The sequence below is a fragment of the Malus domestica genome, chromosome 17, assembly GCF_042453785.1.
Source record: "Malus domestica chromosome 17, GDT2T_hap1".
Classification (NCBI taxonomy): domain Eukaryota; kingdom Viridiplantae; phylum Streptophyta; class Magnoliopsida; order Rosales; family Rosaceae; genus Malus; species Malus domestica.
In genome coordinates, this window is record NC_091677.1 from 165,701 (window position 1) to 186,263 (window position 20,563).

The following is a 20,563-nucleotide window of genomic DNA, read 5'->3' on the forward strand; positions in this document are numbered from 1 at the left end:
TATGTTTGAATTAAATTTCAATGAGCTTTTACTGGTATTTTTTTTCATAACGTTAGAAGAGATGTCAAATTTAAATATATAAAGATTAGTATAATTATTAGAGACACGAGAAAGAAATACAAAAAATAAAATAAAATAAAAAAATCAAAGGTTGCAATTAGTATTAAAAGATTGGAAATTATTGAACCCCCAAATAATTTTAGACGTTGACATTAACAACTAGTTAGGTTTTTTCTGGTTGGTACATATCATCATTATTTATCTAATATCATTCTTCCCGCTTCGCTTTGGTGTCGCATAACACTTGCAGTCGTGGATGTTATTAAACAAGTTACATTCCAATCATACTCATCAGATTCATACTATAAAATCCAAAAGCCTCGATGTTTTTTTGTTTTGGTTGTTTGTTCAAGAGCCAAGAAAAAAGAAACAATGAAACATGTTAGTTTCTCATGCAAACAACTCTGGCTGGTTTTTAAATATTGTTGTTATTATTATTTGTTAGCAATCATCAATCATCATTGTGGTGGTGGTAATGATATGATAAGAGGATGAATGAGAATCCTTTCGACGAGTTTATTACATGACATGAGTAAAAGGATTTAAAGAATGAAATTTTAACGAAAAGCTCTTGGTACTGTTCATTTTAACGAAAAATCATATTTTTACACTAAAAAGTCAATCTTGGTACTATTTATTTTATTATTTATTTTGTCCTTATCGTTAAAACTCAAAATTTTCAACCATTTTCATTAGTTTTTTTTTTAAGAAACTAATGGTGAAAAAGGCAGGAGAGAGACTGTGAAAGCGCCGTAGAGGTTACATTGCTTATTATGGTTTGTATATAATATATGCATTTAGTTAATAGTTTAATGTCTTATTTAATTGCTCAGTAGGAGCCATGTCAACATAGCTGATAGCTGGGCGGCCCAACTCCCTCTCCCTCTCTCTCTCTCTCTCTCTCTCTCTCTCTCTCTCTCTCTCTCTCTCTCTCTCTCTCCCCGTCTCTTTTTATATTCTTTGTTGAATGCCTTTATACACAAAAACAGAAAAAGAGATATATATGAGTATATACGTATTACACTAATGTATATGTGTCTAAAATTTGTAGTCAAGGTGGGCTTGTATTGTTCTCATCTTTCTGTTTTTTTTTGTGCAATCAAGTTTTAAGTTAATTGTGCATTATTACGTTTTTAATTTTTTTAGATTGTTGTAGTGTGTAATTGACTTGGATAAAATGGCGAGCTTGGCGCAGGAGTAAACAGTTTTTTTTATTGTGCCGCTAGTCCCACCAGTGGTGTAAAGTAACGTAATGTAATTTGAAGAGATGTGTTTAGACTAGAGCCAGCCAAAGATGTCCTGTATTGGTATTTGCTGTACACGACACGAAATAAGACCACTCCCTCTCAGAGTTCCCAACTTGCATAATTGCATTAGCAGACAACTTATTATTTATTCTGCTTTACAGCCCACACAAAAAAGAAAAAAAAACACTAAATTCAATTATTATTTTTTCTTTTTTGAAAAAAAAGAAAGATAAAATATAAATACAGAGAGACTGACAGACACGCACTCTCTCTGTCTCTCTCTTATTCTGGTTCATACTTGATCCATATGCCTTTATTGTATTGTTTTGGTGCTTGAGAATAAACATTTGGTGGGTTGATTGCAATTGCCTGGGGTGGGGTGGGGTGGGTTTTCCGTCTGGCTCTTTGATTGATTGAACTAGAGTCTACAACTATAATTATATATCCATCATCATCAAAATTCAAGAGAGAGAGAAAGAGAATATAATTTGTATTTAATTTGGTTTGTTATATTAGTATACGATGAGTTTGTACTGATCAAGTTGAGTTTAGGTGGTTTGGTAGAGAGAGAGAGGGAGAAGTAGCAGTACAAGTGTTGTCGGCGCAAGGTCACTTTCTGTCGCCATTGTCTGTATCCAACGATGATATTGATATTTGAATGTCTGATTGCATTTCCCTTTAATATCCAAATTACAACCCGAATTGATGCTTCTCCGCTTCCCGTCTCTTCTCCTCTTCTCTTCACATTTTGATTTCCACCTGCATATTCTTCCATTCATTCATTCCTCCATTCAACCTGCATATTCTTCCATTCATTCATTCCTCCATTCAAACATGCCTCTTTTCTTACTGTAATTATATCTCCTGCCTGCAACTTTTTATGTCATGAAATTTCAATTGGATTTGGGTGGCAATTGCCTTTGTTGTTGTTGTAGTATTGGCAAATGAAGTTCGAGTTTTTAGACATCCGGCTGCCTTCCTTCTCTGGGACTGGGACTGGGACTACAGGTATATTTTGTTACTACCATTTCTGTTTGTGTTTATCTGCGTTTAAATCAAATAAATTGTTTATATGGCCTTATAGATATACTGCTACTCAGTTGGCATTTTAAAGGCTCTGACTTTGATTTCTAATGATTTAAAGTTTCCAACTTTCACGTCTGATTTGCTTTTTCCAAAACACTGCTTTTGCCTGGCACCCTTGATTCTCAATCCTTGTCTCACAACTTGCTGCCCAACTTGTTTTCTAGATATCTAATTGTGGACCAATGATAAGGATACAGGAATTGAAAAGAAATAGATAGATCTGATGGATTTAAATTCACTTGCTTTCTATGGACACCTTCTGTAGATTATCATCTTCTAAATTTTGTATCCTCTGTATTCCAGGTTCAATGTATGATAATTCGTTTTACAACAATACTACCCCGCATAGTTGAAGTGGTTCCCATACCAAATGTCAGCGTCTCTTGCAGCAATATTAGGAGGTGCTGCAGGAGCCGTGGCTTTGGTGGGGATAAGTATCTTACTCATATGGTTCTGTATATCTCGCAGTAGGAGTGTTTCAAGAACTTCTGAAACGGGTTCTTCTGATCCTTCTGTTCAAGGTGATTCTCATCAGTCTTATGTCATATATGTTTTCTTCCTAGGGGAAACACACTTAGTGTAGTGTAAAGAACAACCTTTTGATTATCTGTTTTGATAACTCGCAGTGGGAAGACATGGTGGGGTTGAGTTGTCAATGCGAGAAACAAGGCGTTTTCAGATGGAAGAACTGTCTCTGGCCACCAAAAATTTCAGTGACAAAAATTTGATTGGGCAAGGGAAATTTGGGGAGGTGTATATGGGATTTCTCCAGGATGGGATGCTCGTAGCCATCAAAAAGCGACCTGGAACAGCTAGTCAGGAATTTATCAATGAGGTAATGATCACCGTCCTAATCTTACAAGGTCTCTTGATGGATTACGGTTTTCTTCTTTAACGGCATTCGAGTATTATATGTGATTTTGAGTTTGTTTTAAGGTGTCAGGGGTTTGCATTGACTTATATGTATATATTTGAAGAGTGACTACTATATGCTGTTTGAACAAAAACATAAGAACAAAAAACTCCTTGTACAAGTCGTAAATTTTGAATGAGATTTTTCTTTTGAAGCTTCATTTTTCTTCCTTACCAACTTGGATGGACTGGTATATGCTTTAGTTTTTTCTCTCTTTGAATTCCTATTTGTGTTTTTGCATTGAACATTGTATCATGGTTGATCTAACTGGACTGAATATTATATCAGGTACACTATCTCTCAGCTATTCAGCATCGGAATATTGTTACTCTCTTGGGTTACTGCCAAGAAAATAATCTACAGTTTCTTGTGTACGAGTACATTCATAGTGGAAGTGTTTCCAGTCACTTGTACGGTAACTCTCTATCCCCCATTTTTTAATTCGTGAGTCAAAATTATACCCTTTTGTTTTTGCAATTGTTGCATATATAATGCCTAAATTTGAGCATATGGAGTTTTTCAATTTTTTTCTTTGCAGGCACTGGTCAGCATTCACGTGAAAAGCTAGAATTCAAGAATCGTCTAACAATAGCTCAAGGGGCCGCTAAAGGTGATCATCTGCAAAATCAGTGAGCATTTGTGGCTTTCCTGGTATCAGGTTTTCATCTCTTTAGACAAAATATCCGAATATGAGTATTGGTCCCTCAAATTCTTTGGTCAGCAACTGTAAGACTTTCACTTGTTTCAAAGTTCCAGCTTCTTTTTGTGAGAAGTCTGGAAGCAACGCTCTCCTATTTGTTAGCACTCATTAAACTGCTCTGGTTGCAGGTTTGGCTCATCTTCACTCTCTGAGTCCCCGTCTGGTGCACAAGGATTTTAAGACAGCCAATGTTCTCGTAGATGAAAACTTCATAGCTAAGGTTGCAGATGCAGGAATTCGCAATTTCCTGGGAAGAGTTGATATTGCAGGCTCGTCTTCTCAAGTGACTGCTGATGAGATGTTCCTTGCTCCAGAGTAATAGTTTCTCCCTCTCTCTTTGTTTTTGTTTCTCTTTTTGTTGGATAAGGTTGGGGGAGGGGGGTGTTGAAGGTTATTGCTCTTTTGGTTCTCGGTGTTTCATATAACCTTCAAGTGACTGCTGAGAATAGTTATCATTCTTAGTCAAATTTCCGTTTGATTTTGCAGGGTCAGAGAGTTCGGACGATTTTCAGAAAAAAGTGACGTATATAGTTTTGGTGTCTTCCTTCTGGAGTTAGTGAGTGGGCGAGAGGCTAGAGATTTTGCATCTTCTGACTCAACCCAGAACATGGTTGAATGGGTATGTGCTTGTCTCATTGCAAATGTTGGTACAATGTTGGAATGCATTAATCATGTGATCCTATATATGCATTCAAATGTTTGCATATATTAGTTTCTCTTCTCTAGATCATTCTTGAAGGACCGGGGATGGTACACTAAAAAGTAAAAACTTGCTGAGGTGAATGTTACTGTTTATAATAGATAGCTAAAAGTTTAATTGCTACAACTTGTCAACATCACGGTTGAATCTTGAATGCGTTGGTAATTTCTTGTTAACGTGTGAAAATCTTAAACTAAAGTTGTTTAATATTGTTGTTGGGTCTTGTATAAAGGTGCAAAATATTCAAGAGGGCAGCAATGTATCGTGCATCATCGATGAGAGGTTGGGGAATAGCTTCACAGGAGAAGCTATGGAAGGGTTGATACAGTTGATCATGCGATGTGTGGAGGCTTCAAGTGAGAGGCGACCGGGCATGAGCCATGTGGTAATGGAGCTGGACCGGATAGTTGAGAAAGAGATGAGCTTGACAACAATCATGGGGGAAGGAACCTCTACGGTGATCCCGGGAAGTCAGTTATTTAAAGCAACAAAATAAAAGACATTGTGTTCATATGGCATCGCATACCCCAAATTTTTCAGTGTGTGATATTTGTGAAATAGTTTTTTGTTTTTTGTTTTTGTTCTTCTTTGAAAAGAAAAAGGAAATTGTTATACTTTTTTTGGTTTCCTTTACTTGGTGAAACATGAAAGAAGAAGAGAAGAGAAAAGAAGGGAAGCGAAGTGGAGAGGAGATATATCAGGTGGTGTTTGATAAGTGTATAAAGAAAGAAGGGGTGATTTGATAAAAATGTAAGGAAGTGTTGTTAATATAAATTGGAATTTGGATGGAGCTGTTTTGGTTTGGCATTTAATTTTGGAAGAGACAAAAGCGTAGTCATGTATGCTTAAGACTCTCATGAGAGAGACTTATGAGTGACTGAATTAGAAATTGCGATTCCTTTCATTTCATACTCTCTAAATATTATTGTAATAGAGTGGAAAGGAGAGGAGAGGAGAGGATGCTGCAAATGCAAATGTTTCTCACCGAATTCGTCGTCGTCGTTGTAGTCGCCCTCCTCCTTCTCATCACCTACAGCACCTCCCAGTGGCAATACTCATCCTCATTTACCTCCCCCATCGCAAGGTACTGCTCCGGCTTTGCCATTCGCTTTCTCAGTGCAATTTTAACAATTTGGTGGACAATTTCAGGAGCAACGAGCTCGGAGGCGTCGCCCTCCACCATTCTCATCCACGAGTACACCCGCGCCGTCCAAAGCCAATCCTACAATGAGATTTGGTCCAAAGTTCAGCTCCATGACCATGATCAGCTGCAGCTGCAGCTGCAGGAGGACGACGACAATTCGCACCACCACCAGTCAGAGGCAGCAGCAGCTTCTGTTGGGGCAAGTGCTTCAGTCCAACTGAGAGTGCGTCCAAGAGGCGCTTCGCCTCGCCAAGCCCAACACCCTCACTCGCCTAGCATCCAACTACTTTGACCAGAGCGAGAACACCACCCAAACCTGCCCGCTGCAGCTGCTCATCCACCGCAGCGTTTATTGGAAGAAAACGTCAAGTTTGATGCGGTCATCCGGTTGATGTGAATGCTTACTGTACCCAAAACCTCACCAGGAAAATGCTTGAAATTCAAATTGGATGTTGGGAATTTCGTTGTGGCTGTGACCGAAGGACTGTCTAATATTTGTGAATTGATAACTTGGATCTTTCTCAAAGTAAAGTCCACTCTAATCTCAAGATTAACTTACAATCAAAGCTTGTCATGTTTTGTCGAGTGGTTGCTTGCTTGGAATATTTGCAATATTATTATTAACACCACCTCTCAACATGCCCTTTATATTTAGTTTTTACTTGAACCAAAAAGTATTTTAAAGAAAAGAAATGATGATCTAGGACAGTATGCCATTTATTATTAACAAACTGTGACTAGGAATTCCAAACAAGGAAACAAATTTAATGGAGTTAAAAGATGACAAACACTTGTGAGTTTTGAGTTGTCAGCAGCACAAAATATCAAGCATTGGCCGTGAAGTCTTGTTTTGCCTTAAGAACAACCTCCTCTGTGGTGGTGCCAATGATCTCGTTCGCACGTTTCAGCCCTACGCAGTTATATCGTCCAAGGGTATCCTAATTCATTCATAGCCATAGGTAATTAATTACAACGAGTCAGTAATAGGACTAATGTTTCATCATAAGCCTTACCCGAGTTACAATTCCCAATTTCTCCAACTTCTGAACTGCATCGTCCACATCAAAATTACAGTCGTCGTTAAACTGTTCTTTGATTAGTTCCTCACACCACTTATCCAGATCCTACAACACATACATATATATAAGACTTCAATTCACCTTTACTACTACAGCAGTGTTACTACTGCATATTACATATTTGTTGCAATATTATTATGATAGGAAGAGATCCAAGAGGAGATATATCATACTAGTGCGGTAGCTTTCCCTTGTTCCATTAGTATGTAAAAAGCAATTATCACCTCCTTCACCTGCAAAAACATTCAACAAAAATTTGTTGCTGCACCAATGAAAAAAAACATTAATGTCCAACCAAAATTCATCCGAAAGTAGCGGCTTACTTCCTGTTGAATCACATCATCGCACAAGTGAAGGAGAGTACCCCGTCCGCTATCCAATTGTTTTTCGTACATGGACTGTGTTATCAAGTTCTGATACTGAGCCAAGTTCTGCTGATAACTACACGTATGGCCATGGGGATGCATATTATTGAAATTGAAAGAAAACGTGCCAACCCAAGCAACCAATTTGAGGAAATATGAATATTAGAACAACAGAATTAACCTGAAGTATGTCTTAGCAAAGTAACCAATCACAGTGGAAATAATCGCAAACATGACCCAAACATCAATTTTAGGCATTTCAATCGAAGTAATAACTGCAACCTGCAGTAAACAAACACATGGTGATTAGGATTAAGCTGTATTTTCACAAGATTAAAAAAATGACAAGATTACAGTGCACCAACACAAACTTTATTGCTGCTATCAAGAAACTGACCAGCCCTACTACAGCAGAGCCAACGAACGTGAGCCAATCCATTGGAGTTAATCCCGGGTTCTTCTTCTCAGGCTGTGAAAAGGCCAAAGGTTTCAATCCATATACTCGGGTCATCTTTTGAAAAGAGAGAGAGAGAGAGAGAGAGAGAGAGAGAGAGAGAGAGAGAGAGAGAGAGAGAGAGAGAGAGAGACTCACAAGAACAATCTCCATATCAGCCATTGGAATGTTTTTGAAATGTTTAACATATATTCCCCGCTCTGCATTATCTTCGGCACTTGCTCGCCTGAAAAGTCATAATTCTTCTCGTCAATAAATTACTTTTCAAGGTCCTTTCGAAAAAGTTTGTGCAAAAGAAGATAGTTCATGAAAAAGAAAAGCAGTACCTGTAAACAACAATAATCCTATCAAAAGTTGGCTCTTGGATTGTGTTTTTGCACAGCAAATTTTGAATGCTGAAGGACACACAGCATATATTTGTCATGAAGTTGGAATAATCAACATCAGATTGAAACGAAGGCATGCTTGCAGGAAAGTCAAAAGAAACGTCTCCAGTTATTTGTATATCCGTGTCGAATGCACATGGAATCAATTTTTTTTTTTTTTTTTATATATAAAAACATTGTAGTTGCTGTTGTATTTTGCCAAATGAAGGGAAGAAGGCATATAAAAGTCAACCTCAGTTCCATTTTTTCAAGACGGATTCGTTCAACAAACAAGTCCTCTTCGTCAAGGAGGCTAATATTCTTCTTCTTGCGCTGTGCCTTTTTCTTCTTCGAAAAGAACTTGTCCATCCTGCAGGAACAAAATAATCAACAAGACTCTATCTGCACAATGACGTTTCGAATTTATACTTGGTCAAGTGACTTGAAGTTGTTCAAGTATGTTGGATTAAGATTATTAATCATAACTAGTTTCCAAGCTACAAATACGAATATTCCATTCAGAAATTAAGAAGAATGACAGACAACAGGCAAAATTTAAAGCAAGCAAGCAACTTACTTGGTTAGTCGTAAAAGATATTTCCAGCAACGTGCAATGATAATGTCCACTTTCTCCATGATAAAGTAATCTGCCGTCTTATCAAGTCCAATGCCACGTCGGAAGATGACGTACTGAAGCAAGACAACATCAAATGAGGATATATATAAACACCCACTCGAATTTTAGGAAGGGATTTGAAACTTGCAGATGTTTGTTGCAGTATTTGAAAATACCTTATCAGCAAAATCTGGAATGTTTGGGCAAGGATGCTTGTCAAAGTATTTCCTCAAAAGTTTATTGTCAAGCTACATAACATATTGGGATCAGCAAGCAAACGTGAGGATCGCATCCCATAAAAACCAAAGTTCCACTGAAGCAATAACTGAACTGAAACTAGTGATGGAGGGAATACATTTTGATGAGTACGATACAAACCTTAGATTCATCAACAACGATGGGAAGATTTAGAAGATACTGCCCCGACTGCGCAACCTCAACTTCTTCATTAGTTGCAATCTTGAAATTACTCTTTTCCATCACCTGTATCATATAAAAACTAAAAGGAGTATAGAAATGAAGATTTCCTGTTTCTTTTTCTCTTGTTTATTTTAGTTGTATGGGGCGGCGGGTGTATAGAAATGAAAAAAGAATAAGAAGGGGAAGCAGCCATAGAATAGAACCTGAAACAAGTACTTGAGGAAGTTCTGTTCAAGTACATCAACTTCTTGAGGAGAAAGCTTCTGCTGCTCCAATTTCTGACTCCCATGGACAGGATCAAACAGGGAGTATAGTTGCTATGTTTATAGAATAGACAAATATTCTATGTCAAACAAAACTTAATAAGATATCGGAAATAAATGAATAATTGAAATGCCTGAATAATATCTGGAAAAAGGTGAAAAGATGATCCGGAGCATAGCATATTTTCGCATATGCATACCATCAAATCCTCAAATTGAAGAAGATACCAAGCCCGAATTGTGTACTCGACTCTCTTGCAGAGCTTGAGAAACTCAGCACGATCAGAACTTTCCTCTAGAGAATATTTGAGAACAAGGTTCGATCCAGTTAGCAAATATTATGAAGACAGACAAAGGCAAAGGCAATGGCAATGGCAATGGCATGATTAGATGATTACAAGTACAAAGTACAAACCGATGAGGTTAGCCAAGGTCATGATGAGTTTGGGCTTGAGAACTTGAATGGCGGATTCACGCTCTAACCGAATCACCTCATTCTTCCCCATTTTGATTTTGTATTTCCTCTTCTTGTTGGGCCGTTGGCTTTGAGATTAATTCAACTCAGTTGTATTTGCAAACAATGGAAGTCTTGTCTGTAGCTTTGTACGTGTAAGTCTTAGCCTAACTAATTCAATGCATGCATTTAAGGGAAGGGAAGGGAAGAGAAAAGAAGAAGGCAGGGACTATATTAGAAATCCAAGTGTAACAGCCGCCACATTTTTCTCCTCATTGACGACTGACGACCCTGTAAACATTTCCCTTCCGACAATAGTGTGTCTTTAAAGTCTCAAGTCTGATCTGGGATTCGGGGGGATCCCCCTTTTTTTAGTACCTCTCCTCTCTTCTGCTCCACCTCCGCTTTATCCTCTTCTCTTCTTGTATCTAGCGGCCCTACACTTAATAAAATCATAACTTATAACTGCAATTTTTAAACCACAAAGATAAATAAATAAATACGCATAATTTTTAGGTTAATGCAGGTTTAATTTTTCGACTCCTTTTTGTTCGTTTGGAGGGGGCTGTTAATTTTCAGCATGGAGTCACTGGATTTAGGTGCTGTGCTAACATATGAATGCTGACGTTTTTTTTTCCGGCATGTGCGATGGCAAGTGCCTTCGCCCATGAGCGGTAGGTCTCGGGTTCGAGACTTGGGAGCAGCCTCTCCATAAATGGGGGTAAGGCTCGCCGACATTCACCTCTCCCAGACCCTGAGTAAAGCGGGAGCCTTGTACACTGGGTACGACCTTTTTTTTCTTATTCTCTTCAAACAATAAACCAAAAAAAATTCCATTTATCTTTCTCGTGACAAATGTCTTTCATTTTGTCTGTTTATGTTTCAATTCACATTGACCTTTTTTTTGGTTTGGAATTGGCATTCATGTTGACGTTTTTTGTTATAGTAAAATTAGCAAATAAAATCATTAGGCGTCCGCGGGGAATCAATCCTCTCGTTCAATTCATACGGACCTGTCTACACCTCCTCAAGTCTACTGTAAAACAAGGTTGCCCACCAAAAGCTGCTGGTGTTATAAACAGCGTCACCCCAGAAAGCACCACCTACCTACGAGGCTACGAGACTCGTGTTTGATCATCTCAGTGGATGATAATGGTGACGGGGCATACTCAAACAGCATGTAATATTGAGAAATCTTTTTTGGACGATAATGGTAAAAGCATTCAACATTTCATGAGAGGAAGAGAGTTTGGAAATGCCAGCCAACAACCAAAACCACGATATGCTAGTATTCAAGAGAGAAGGAGAGAGCCTTGATTATTTTAAAAAGCATTTGCCTCTACAGAAAACTTTTAAAACCCTCCAAATACTATTCAACGATATTTCTCCAGAAACAGAGAATAAGAAGAAAAAAGAATCCCGACTATCTAACAGACAAATTAGAGATGCCTGGAACTGTCCAATAATCCCAGGTCTCCCCCTACCCCTGCTTGCTGCTATCTGCCTCTGCCCCATCTAACATATATAGCCCTTGTATAGGTATGTACAAAAACCTATCTCCAACTCTGCACTTCCATCTACTCTCACCCTAACTTGTCAACTCACATTTCCCGTTTACGTTACCATGCTAGAAAATTGTCTTACGGGTTCCACGACCTCAAGAATGGTTTTCCCATAGGATCACGTAAACCAGAGTTCTGACGCGGTAAATTCATCCATTGCATATCATCGTGCATCATGGGAGTAGCTGCTTCCCGCCCACCCAAGTAATCAAGTTCATGACCTGCTTGTGGTACAACATTTCCGATCCTTGGAGTGGCCCCACCCACAGTTCCATAGCTCCTAGAGGAAATGAACTGCTCGGTGGAGGCTACGTGCTGATAGGGGCTACTTGATCGCAATTGGTTACAATGGGATAGAACACTGAATAAGCTTTGATCTGCATTCGTTCCATTCGCAATGATCTGACTCATGACACTAGTACCACCTGACGCCGACCATCCACCATGCACTTGATGCTCACCAGAAAACCAATTATGACTCAACATTTCTCCACCATCTAAGTGAGATTGTAGAGGTCTTGGCATGCGAACACTATTGACAGCCCAATCCTGCACATCGACTGGGGCCGGATGTTCTGGCCTCGAATTTAAGTATCTACCTCCATCAGAGTAAACGTTCTCAGATAATCTTGGTTGCATGTAAACCTCGCTCTCTCTCTTCTGGCCTTGCTCCAGAGGCAGTGACTGGTGTTGCTGCTCTTCAAAATGCACTGGAAACTGACCCATAAACACATTGGCTGGTGTCCGGAAATCCAACCCTGTCTGTTTCTTCTCAGGATTGTAAGATAGCATGCTCTGGCCCTTAAAGAGAGATTGAAGCAATTCATTTCGATCTTGGTTATGGTAAGAACTGAAGGAACCATTCTCTGATTGTATGTGCAATAAATCTTTCCCACTGTCTCCTACAGGCAAGTCAGACTCCATAGCAACTAAGTGTGTCTGTTGAACTTCATTAACTTGTAGATGTGCGAGCGATAATTCACTGGCAGATGAATATGCATGACTTGTGGTAGAATCCTTGTAAGAATGTTGCACATTAACTGCCGTCCAGGCATCTCCACTAGCACATAATTGTGCTCCCGCAGTATCTGCAGTACTCAGATACTCCGCATAATCAGGTACATTTGGAGGAGAATGATCTGATTCTATAATGATATGCTTTTCTGAATCATTATCTGACTCTGTACTGAAATGTTCATCTGAATCTATATCTGTGCGGTTGCACTCACGACTGCCAGTAAGCTTCTCTCGAGAATAGTCATCTTCTTCCATGTCTGTGGGGTTGCACTCATCACCCTGTGGGAAACTGGGTACAGACTTTTCATCATCTTCCATGGGAGATTGATGCTTTGTTGCTCCAATAGCTATCTTATCTTGAAGCACGCTTTCAAGGTTGTGATCACCTTTGTCATCCTGAACATCCCATCACAAACCAGGCCATAAAATATCATACCACAATAGGGACTCCGGTTCATTAAGAAATGGATGGCTACCAACCAGGTTGATAAAGATACATCGGCTCAAACAGAAAAAAAAAAAAAAAAAAAAGGGAGGGGAGATAAAGGCAGAATCACAAACCTCTATCAGGGGCTTTAGCCACCTTTTCATGTCCTTCTCCAAAGAGTTTGTCATTTGCCGTCTTTGTAAATGCATTTCAATCCAGTTTGCATAAGCTGCCGGGATATCTTTAATTGCCAATTGCAACCTGTATCAACAAGACAATATTTTGAGAAGGCAGACAATGAAATGTTTCTCCAAAGTATTAAAATATATTTTTCACACCACACTAACCAGTGCTGATGCAACTTCTTCTGTTCTTCTTCCACAAAGACTTCATATGGTTGTACCTCAAAGCTATCAAGGTTACCTAATATCCGGTTGAGAGACCTGGACTGAATGCTTTTGCCAGACTGCTTCAGGCTCTTAACAATTTCGTACTGCTTCGTGCTAATCTGAAATAGTTAAAGCACACATTCAGCAAGAGCCTCATTAAAATTAGAATGTTCAATATCATGACCCAGAGGAACAAGTATACAGCAAAAAGATGGCTCTGTGTGTAGAGAGAGACATAGAGAGAGGAGTGTCTTGTCTATACGTTGGTTTAAGGATGTAAATTATCTGCTTTCTCAAAAAATAAAACAGAAAAAAATTAAGGATGTAAATATCTGCTAGTTGGCATCAGTTACGTAAAATTAAAACCCATTAAAATAAACAACTTCAAGGCACTGACTTCCAAACATAATTGTGTTCAAATCCTAACACCAGAATATTGTGAAAGAACTTTTTTCTAGTTGACTTGACTTATTTGTCCTACTTAACAAGAAAATTATGACAATTCTGAGTCTCTGCTCAGAAGCCATTAAGGTGTCTCTGGCCATTGAAGTTTAACACGGGACCACTGATCCTAAAACTCAAGCCTGAGAGGTGACTGATTAGGTTACCCAGGCTTACATAATCCATCTCAAAATTTTATTATTTCAGAATTACCAAATGAACACCAACCTTAACATATGACATGTATTTAGCACCATCGCTACTACAGATATTGCGCTTGTGTAGATTGTCTCCTTTTTTGGATCTTCCTCCCGCATTATGTGCCCCATCTGGTGTAACCAATAAATTTCTACCTTTGTCCTTTAGGAAGCTTTTCTCACGGATCCTAACACAATAGAAACTCATAGATCTCATGCCGTCCAAAGTAAATTGATAGATAAATGTAACAAAATCATCATAGAAATGTCTAACTAAACATACAGTAAGTAGACATAGCCAAGTATGTTTATAATTTAAGAAAACTAAAATGAACCTGGAGCACAAGGCACTCTGGTATGACTAAACGTGGAAAGCTGAATTACCTGTTCTGAAAATCTCCTCCTTTGTTCACTGAGGAAATCTGGTTATCACTACTGCATGCTTTCTCCCAAGAACAAGATTCAGATGTAACTATGGCATTTTCCTCAAGATCATGCGATCTGGATTCATTTGCATGTGAAAAAAATTGTTTCTCAACATCACTTCTTAACCTGCATAAAGCATAACCCATGAGAATAGCACCCAAAGGCTTCAAGCAGTCTGAACAAATGACTCAATGAAAGGAAAAACACAATTTGAAGAAGAATTTATCCTCCATATTAAATGGTACTTGGTTGAGCATCAAAGGGAAGGCTTGACATTCATTAAGCTCATAATTATGAGATGAAAAAAAAAAACACAGTGAGCATCAACCTCCACATATTCTGCACAATTTCCTGTTCAGGATCCTTACAGCTTGCGCATCTCTTCTTCAACTTCTGTAAATATGCAATCATACTGCCACAAAACAATAAAAAAGATTGTGACGGTATGTTTTAGCGAAAAAGAGCCTTTCAAAAACAGTCTTATATGTATTATACGAAAAAGTGGAAAAGCTTCACGTACTCATTATGATACACCTGCAACTCATTGTAGAATGTTTTCTTATCATTCTTTAGACATTGTTCCCTACGAAGTATTGCATCAGGATGGAAATCACCTGAGCAAAGTGAAGCACCCCTGAAAGCATATATTTCAGTTAAAATCATTGGTACACTATGGACTTAAATTAATAATGACAAAGAAGCTACTTTTTAAAACTCACAAAGCTACAAGAACTTCTTTTTTTCTTTCATGTTAGAAATTAGAATCATCTAAAAGTGATACCTAGTACATGCACAGCAACAGTGTTTGCAAAAAAATAGTAACAGAAAACAATAGAGAAGTTTCTTGTTTCAAATTTTATGCTCAAGAGACCGAACAGTACAATTGATGTAATAAACTTTTCTCAACCACATGAAACCCATTTTCTTACAAGAAACATGAACGTGTTGGAAAATTTTGATTAGTCTACAAAAAGCAATATTCAGCAGTGCAACATTTATTTAGTCTTAAAAATATAAAAGAAACAAAATCAATGGAAAAGAGGAGGAAAGGGATTGCATCAATACAAGTATAACATAACAATACATGCCATTTAAGAAAAGGGCTTCCAAAGTCAAAGCAACCCCCAGCAAGCAATGCTTGCACAACTTCCTCTGCCTCTGCTCTGCTAGGAAGAAACTGCATAAGGTGATTCTTCTCAATCTCAGAAAGATGAGTATTCCAAACCTGCATCATTGTATAAACAAATAGCATATTAGATGCACCAACAACATAAAGTAGATACGGCATTGTGGCTAATCATAAATTAAAAGCTACCTCATATGAAAGCACATCTTCCAAATTTTCCAAATCATAGATTCCCTCAGGAACAGCAAAAACATCTGCCAAAGTATTGTGGCTATTGAAAGCGGAATCAACGAACGGCCTCAAAGTTCTCCTACTTATGCCAATTTGATCCCTTTTGGCAACTACCATATTCTGATTCCCATCCCACTCAAGAGAAATATGTGGTTTTATGTTTGAATCATCCTGAAGCAATCTAATACTTTTCTTTTTTGCTTTATGTTGCTCCCTGGAATTGCAACCGGCAATGATAACACCATTTAGTCGCTTTCTCCGCTGATCAGCCGCCATTGGCACAAGATGTCAAACAAAGCTCCGTCAAAGCATTATACCTTCATACATTATTACCTGTAACACATGCCGTCATTTTTAATGCAACCTGAGATCAAAATTAAATAACAAACCATTTATAATCCATGGCTACAAAATGCCTCATAACTCAACTCAAACTGTAACCCAAAACACATGGTGAACAAAATCAATGCAACTAACTGGGCTGGAGTGAGTCTATCAGTTTAAACTGGGTACTTGTTTTGTTTGGTAAATTGTAAGGCACTTCAAGGGAGTAAGCTACACTATAAAGATTGAGTCAACATCCAAAGTCAATTTATTTATGGAAAATTCAATGGCATTTACCTGAACAATTTAATCCCTCAAATAGGAATCAAACACCCTCGGATTGTACCAATTTAAAACAAAACAAACAGTTAAATTGAAAAGATTAAAAATTGCATGCATTTGAAATAAAGAAAGCTGAAATACCATAAAAAGATTAAAAATTGAAAGCTACAACAGCAACTTCTGAATGAAAGACGCAATCCCCAAACACCCATACAAATTTGCTGACGATTGGAAACCCACTTAGGAATCAAATTGGCAGTGAGAACCAACCCGATATGAAAAATTAAAGAATAAAAAGGATAAAATATACAAGAAACGGCATTCATATGCCTCATGTTGAAATTGAAAACCGGAAGCCTAGACAATGGAAGGCGTAACTTAACAGGAAAAAGAAAAGAAAAGGACAATACCTGAAATATCTGGTGATTAGGCATCGAACAGAAAGCCAAGAATTAGAGTTGCCAAGGTTTGCAATAAGAAACCCAAAAAAATGGGGAATTTTGCCCTAAGAAAACCCAATTAAATGTGGAGAGAGGAGGAGCGTTTCGTATTATCGGATGGGGTTTAGGAGTTGGAAGAGAGACGGACACCCACAGAGCATGAGAGAGCGAGCAAGAGGGAGATGAGACGAGTGTGTGTGGCTTCGGGGAACCGTTAATTTAACATTGAATGGTTCATTCGCGCGCTCGGGCGCGGCGCGGCTCAAGTCTCAGCTTCTACGCTTGCTCGGAGGCTGCGTCGATCCCTCCCTTATCCTGATTCCGGATTTGGAATTTTCTTTTAACCCTAGTATCTCTACACCCAACCTATAAAATTTAAGTTTCACCAAAACCCGACCATGGTAAATCTTGACGGGACAAAACTAATAGTCTAAGTAGAAAATGTGAGTTAATGTACCACGTCGATACTTAACATCTTGAGGATATAAGTAGTAAAAAACGCACACAAAGATATAACCATTTTGATGTGATTGTCTCGTCAAAATCTTATTAGATTAGCAAAAACCCACAAAAAAAAAAAAAAGTGCTTTATCTAAATAATACATTAAGGTAAAGTAAGTATATTTCATGATACTCTCTTGAAATGGACAAAACTCTCCCTAGAAGCATTTCAAATAAGATAGGCATACTAATGCCTTGAACAAACTTATGAAAAGTTGACTTTGGCAGTGACTTCATGAATAGGTCGGCAATGTTATACTGGGATAAAATCAGTTTGACTTCAATTATTCTAACGCTTTTGCTAATGTGATGCAGACGTAATAAGCTTGGTCTTGACTTTGTTGATGTATCCTCGCTTGGTCTCCTCAATACATTCGGCATTATCTTCATAGATCGTCGTTGAGACTCAACGATGGATAAAAAACCACAAGTACTTTGAATACGTTCAACAATGTCGATTTTGTGAACATAGTGAGGTGTAGTGAGCTTGGCACGATTTGAAGATTTCACAACCAATGTCTATTTTGTGTACCTTCAAGATATTGCGATATCCCTAACGATAAAAATATAACCGTATGGTAATGTGTCTGACACTAAGTTGTTTTCGTTTAATTATGAGTTGGACCTTCTTAATGGTATCTATACTGCTACCACCATTGCAGGATTCGTATTCCAGACAGATGGTTTTTAAAGGGAAGTAGTCTACCCAGTTTTGTCCCCATAATCTTTGTTTTCTACTTTGATGTTCAGATGGTATGTCGTTTTCTTATTGTTTCCCCTACCATTATTTACAACACAGAGGTAAGGTTTGAGATCCGCATGGACTATTATCCTCTTACCATTGAAATCTATCAAAGGCTTGAAAGAAACAAGTGATCCCTGGAGGCGCCGCGACTTCTTTGGGGAAGGGCTTAGCAAAGCAGAGGTAACATACTCAAACGCAACCTGGTAATGGTAGCTATATGAATGAATATTATAAGTTCGATCAGTGTAATCTATCTTGACGTTTTCAATTATATTCTCAAGCTCTGAGTTGTTTGATCAAGTAGAAAATTGGTAGGAAGAACAAGTGAATCGAATTCGAGTGCACACAAATTACAAGAAAAGCTTCTTGAATCTCTTGAATCTCATCATGTGAAAAGGTAATGCTGCGAGCCAGAGTCAATCTTCCATGGGCAATGGCATGGCCATGTTGTCATTATTAGCCTGGGATTGGGAAGGAAGAGAGTAAAGAGGGCGGGGAAACAGCAGCTTCAGACGGAAAGCATCCACCCCGTTCAAGTAGTACCGGAATAGCCTCTTTGCCCGTATAAATCCAAGATGCCCGTACAGCGCCAGAGCTCCTTTATTTGTCACTTCTGCCTCCAGCGTTACCTGAATCCAATCCAATCCAATCCAATCCAATCCAATCAAGTCATTCATTCGTGACAACAGCGGCCAGGCTAGGGCTCCAAAAACAGATTGATTTTATTTTACGAAAACAGAGAGATACCTCTTCGCAGCCAGATTCCTTCATGACTTGAATAGATCTGGTGACTAGTTGGGTGGCGATGCCTTTGCCTCTGTACGGCTTGATGACGACAAGCATGGCGATGTACCCTCTGTAGGTGTTGCGGTGCTCCCCCATCTTACACACCACCGTCCCCACGCACCTGCCTCCGTGGAACGCCATGAAACATAGCTGCGGCCACAGATACACGAAGTACCGATAGGTGAAGATGGAGTACGGCTCGCTCAGTTCTTGGTCCACCAGCCCCATTATTAGAGGGAGGTGCTCTTCTCCTCCATAGCTCACGTACTCTATCTCCGACGCCCCCGCCGACGACAAATTTACCTTCTCAATCTCACCCCCTCCTCCTCCTCCGCCGCCGCCGCTTTCTTCTTTCTCTTTCTTACTGATTCCTTCCAATTCCATCACTCACTCTTTCTTCAGTGTTTCTTTTTGCTGTCCCCTCTGTGTTGAGAGATTTTGTGCGGGTGGACTCGACGCTATTTAGACGACGCCGACGACAATGCAATTGGATTGGACTGGACTGGCCTGGCCAAACCTTTTAGGATGTAGGCCCATGTTTGAAACCCAACTCTTAGTGCATATATTTCCTTGACTGGCCCAATCCAAGTCTTTAGTCCACCATAAGTTTTCATATTTAAGTACAGGGACATATTCGGGACGAACGCACTTATTTAAGTTGCAGTTATTTTTTTCCATGTTGGCTTTATACATAGATATAGACATAGTCAGGTAGGTAAAATGGGTTAACTAACGTTATGTAATCCGAAAAAAGCCGAATTATTGTTAACTCTTGTCACTTTGGAGAGGTTCCACTTTGGTCTCAACAGTTATAGTTTTCACAATTTAAATTGGATAAATTATATAGTAGCTCCTTAAATTTGAGGTATATTACAACCTCATACAATATCTTTAAAACATTTTACTTTCATACCTCAAGTACTATTTTATTTCAATATAATACATCTATTAGATTTTCTATTCATTAATCCGTTAAGCGCTGACGTGACTACCACATTTGTGCCACGTGGCAAAACAAATAATTTTTTAATTTTTTTTAAACCTGAATTTTCTCAACAACAACAACAAAAATAAATACAACTCATCCATCTCCCCGCAACCCCCCCCCTCCCACCAAAAACAAACCCATATCCTTTTTCCCCCACCCCCACCCCCACCCCCACCCCCACCCACCCACCTCACAGAAACCTTATTACTCTTCCTCACCCTCTCCTCTCCTCTCTTCTCCCTCATATTCATCTTTTTCCCCCTACAACCCAGCCCAGCCCACCCCCACCTTCCCCGAGCGCATCCGCACCCTTCCTCTGCACCCACCCTCTTCCCTCATCTACACACTTCACTCCTTAAATCCACACACATTCCTCCCATTTTCACCTTACGAACCCGATGATGGCGGACGAGATATGGGTTTTTTTTTTCTTCTAAGTTGCAGGTAGGGGGTTGGGCGGACCCGCACCCACCCTCCACACCCACCCTCTTTCCTACTCTACACACCCCACTCCTTAAATACACAATCATTCCTTCCATTTTCACCTCATGAACCCGACGATGGCGGACGGGATTTGGGTTTTGTTTTTTTTTTCTTTCCCTTTCTTCTAGGTTGCAGATAGGGGTTGGGGGAAGAAGAGAGGGGAGGAGGAGGGGGAAAGACGAACTAAATGGGTTTTTTTTTTTTTTTCTTCTGGATTGCGGAGAAGATGAAGATGGGGAAGAAGATGGGTGCGGTGGGGTGTGTAAAGGGTGGGTGCGCGATGAGTGCGAGGGTGGGTGTGGAGGAGGACGTGGAGGATGGGTGCGGTGGGT

At 39.1% G+C, this 20,563-nt stretch overlaps 4 protein-coding genes across 6 annotated transcripts; 1 reads left to right on the forward strand and 3 right to left on the reverse strand.

Annotated features, from left to right (window-relative positions):
• The first annotated feature begins 1,622 nt into the window (after window positions 1-1,622).
• On the forward strand, window positions 1,623-5,496 carry LOC103404130 (nodulation receptor kinase-like). 2 transcript variants are annotated; one of them, XM_070816856.1, is made up of 9 exons: window positions 1,623-1,915; window positions 2,243-2,315; window positions 2,697-2,914; window positions 3,020-3,228; window positions 3,595-3,721; window positions 3,845-3,916; window positions 4,135-4,321; window positions 4,493-4,625; window positions 4,939-5,496. In XM_070816856.1, the coding sequence occupies exons 3-9, from the start codon at window positions 2,764-2,766 to the stop codon at window positions 5,200-5,202; spliced, it is 1,143 nt and encodes a 380-aa protein (XP_070672957.1). In that variant the 5' UTR covers window positions 1,623-1,915; window positions 2,243-2,315; window positions 2,697-2,763; the 3' UTR covers window positions 5,203-5,496. The 2 variants fall into 2 exon arrangements, with proteins under 2 accessions (XP_070672957.1, XP_070672956.1); XM_070816855.1 differs by lacking the exon at window positions 1,623-1,915 and having other exon boundaries at window positions 2,060-2,315.
• A 1,050-nt stretch (window positions 5,497-6,546) lies between these two features.
• On the reverse strand, window positions 6,547-10,299 carry LOC103404131 (uncharacterized). Its single transcript, XM_008342990.4, has 15 exons — window positions 9,828-10,299; window positions 9,613-9,707; window positions 9,353-9,466; window positions 9,108-9,212; window positions 8,906-8,977; window positions 8,691-8,803; window positions 8,367-8,483; window positions 8,075-8,143; window positions 7,887-7,974; window positions 7,692-7,763; window positions 7,476-7,576; window positions 7,253-7,370; window positions 7,103-7,162; window positions 6,864-6,974; window positions 6,547-6,788 (listed from the first exon to the last, which is right to left on the reverse strand). Exons 1-15 carry the CDS (start codon window positions 9,916-9,918, stop codon window positions 6,675-6,677), a joined length of 1,440 nt encoding a protein of 479 aa, XP_008341212.1. The 5' UTR covers window positions 9,919-10,299; the 3' UTR covers window positions 6,547-6,674.
• Window positions 10,300-11,157: 858 nt separating this feature from the next.
• Window positions 11,158-17,076, reverse strand: LOC103404132 (uncharacterized). Of its 2 annotated transcripts, none has more exons than XM_008342992.4 (10): window positions 16,699-17,076; window positions 15,641-16,046; window positions 15,414-15,550; window positions 14,846-14,959; window positions 14,654-14,737; window positions 14,284-14,451; window positions 13,931-14,087; window positions 13,220-13,380; window positions 13,007-13,133; window positions 11,158-12,841 (listed from the first exon to the last, which is right to left on the reverse strand). In XM_008342992.4, the coding sequence occupies exons 2-10, from the start codon at window positions 15,956-15,958 to the stop codon at window positions 11,507-11,509; spliced, it is 2,601 nt and encodes an 866-aa protein (XP_008341214.3). In that variant the 5' UTR covers window positions 15,959-16,046; window positions 16,699-17,076; the 3' UTR covers window positions 11,158-11,506. The 2 variants fall into 2 exon arrangements, with proteins under 2 accessions (XP_008341214.3, XP_008341215.3); XM_008342993.4 differs by having other exon boundaries at window positions 15,641-16,015; window positions 16,699-17,021.
• A 1,138-nt stretch (window positions 17,077-18,214) lies between these two features.
• Window positions 18,215-19,295, reverse strand: LOC103404133 (N-alpha-acetyltransferase MAK3-like). Its single transcript, XM_008342994.4, has 2 exons — window positions 18,722-19,295; window positions 18,215-18,603 (listed from the first exon to the last, which is right to left on the reverse strand). The coding sequence occupies exons 1-2, from the start codon at window positions 19,142-19,144 to the stop codon at window positions 18,391-18,393; spliced, it is 636 nt and encodes a 211-aa protein (XP_008341216.3). The 5' UTR covers window positions 19,145-19,295; the 3' UTR covers window positions 18,215-18,390.
• Between the last annotated feature and the right edge of the window lie 1,268 nt (window positions 19,296-20,563).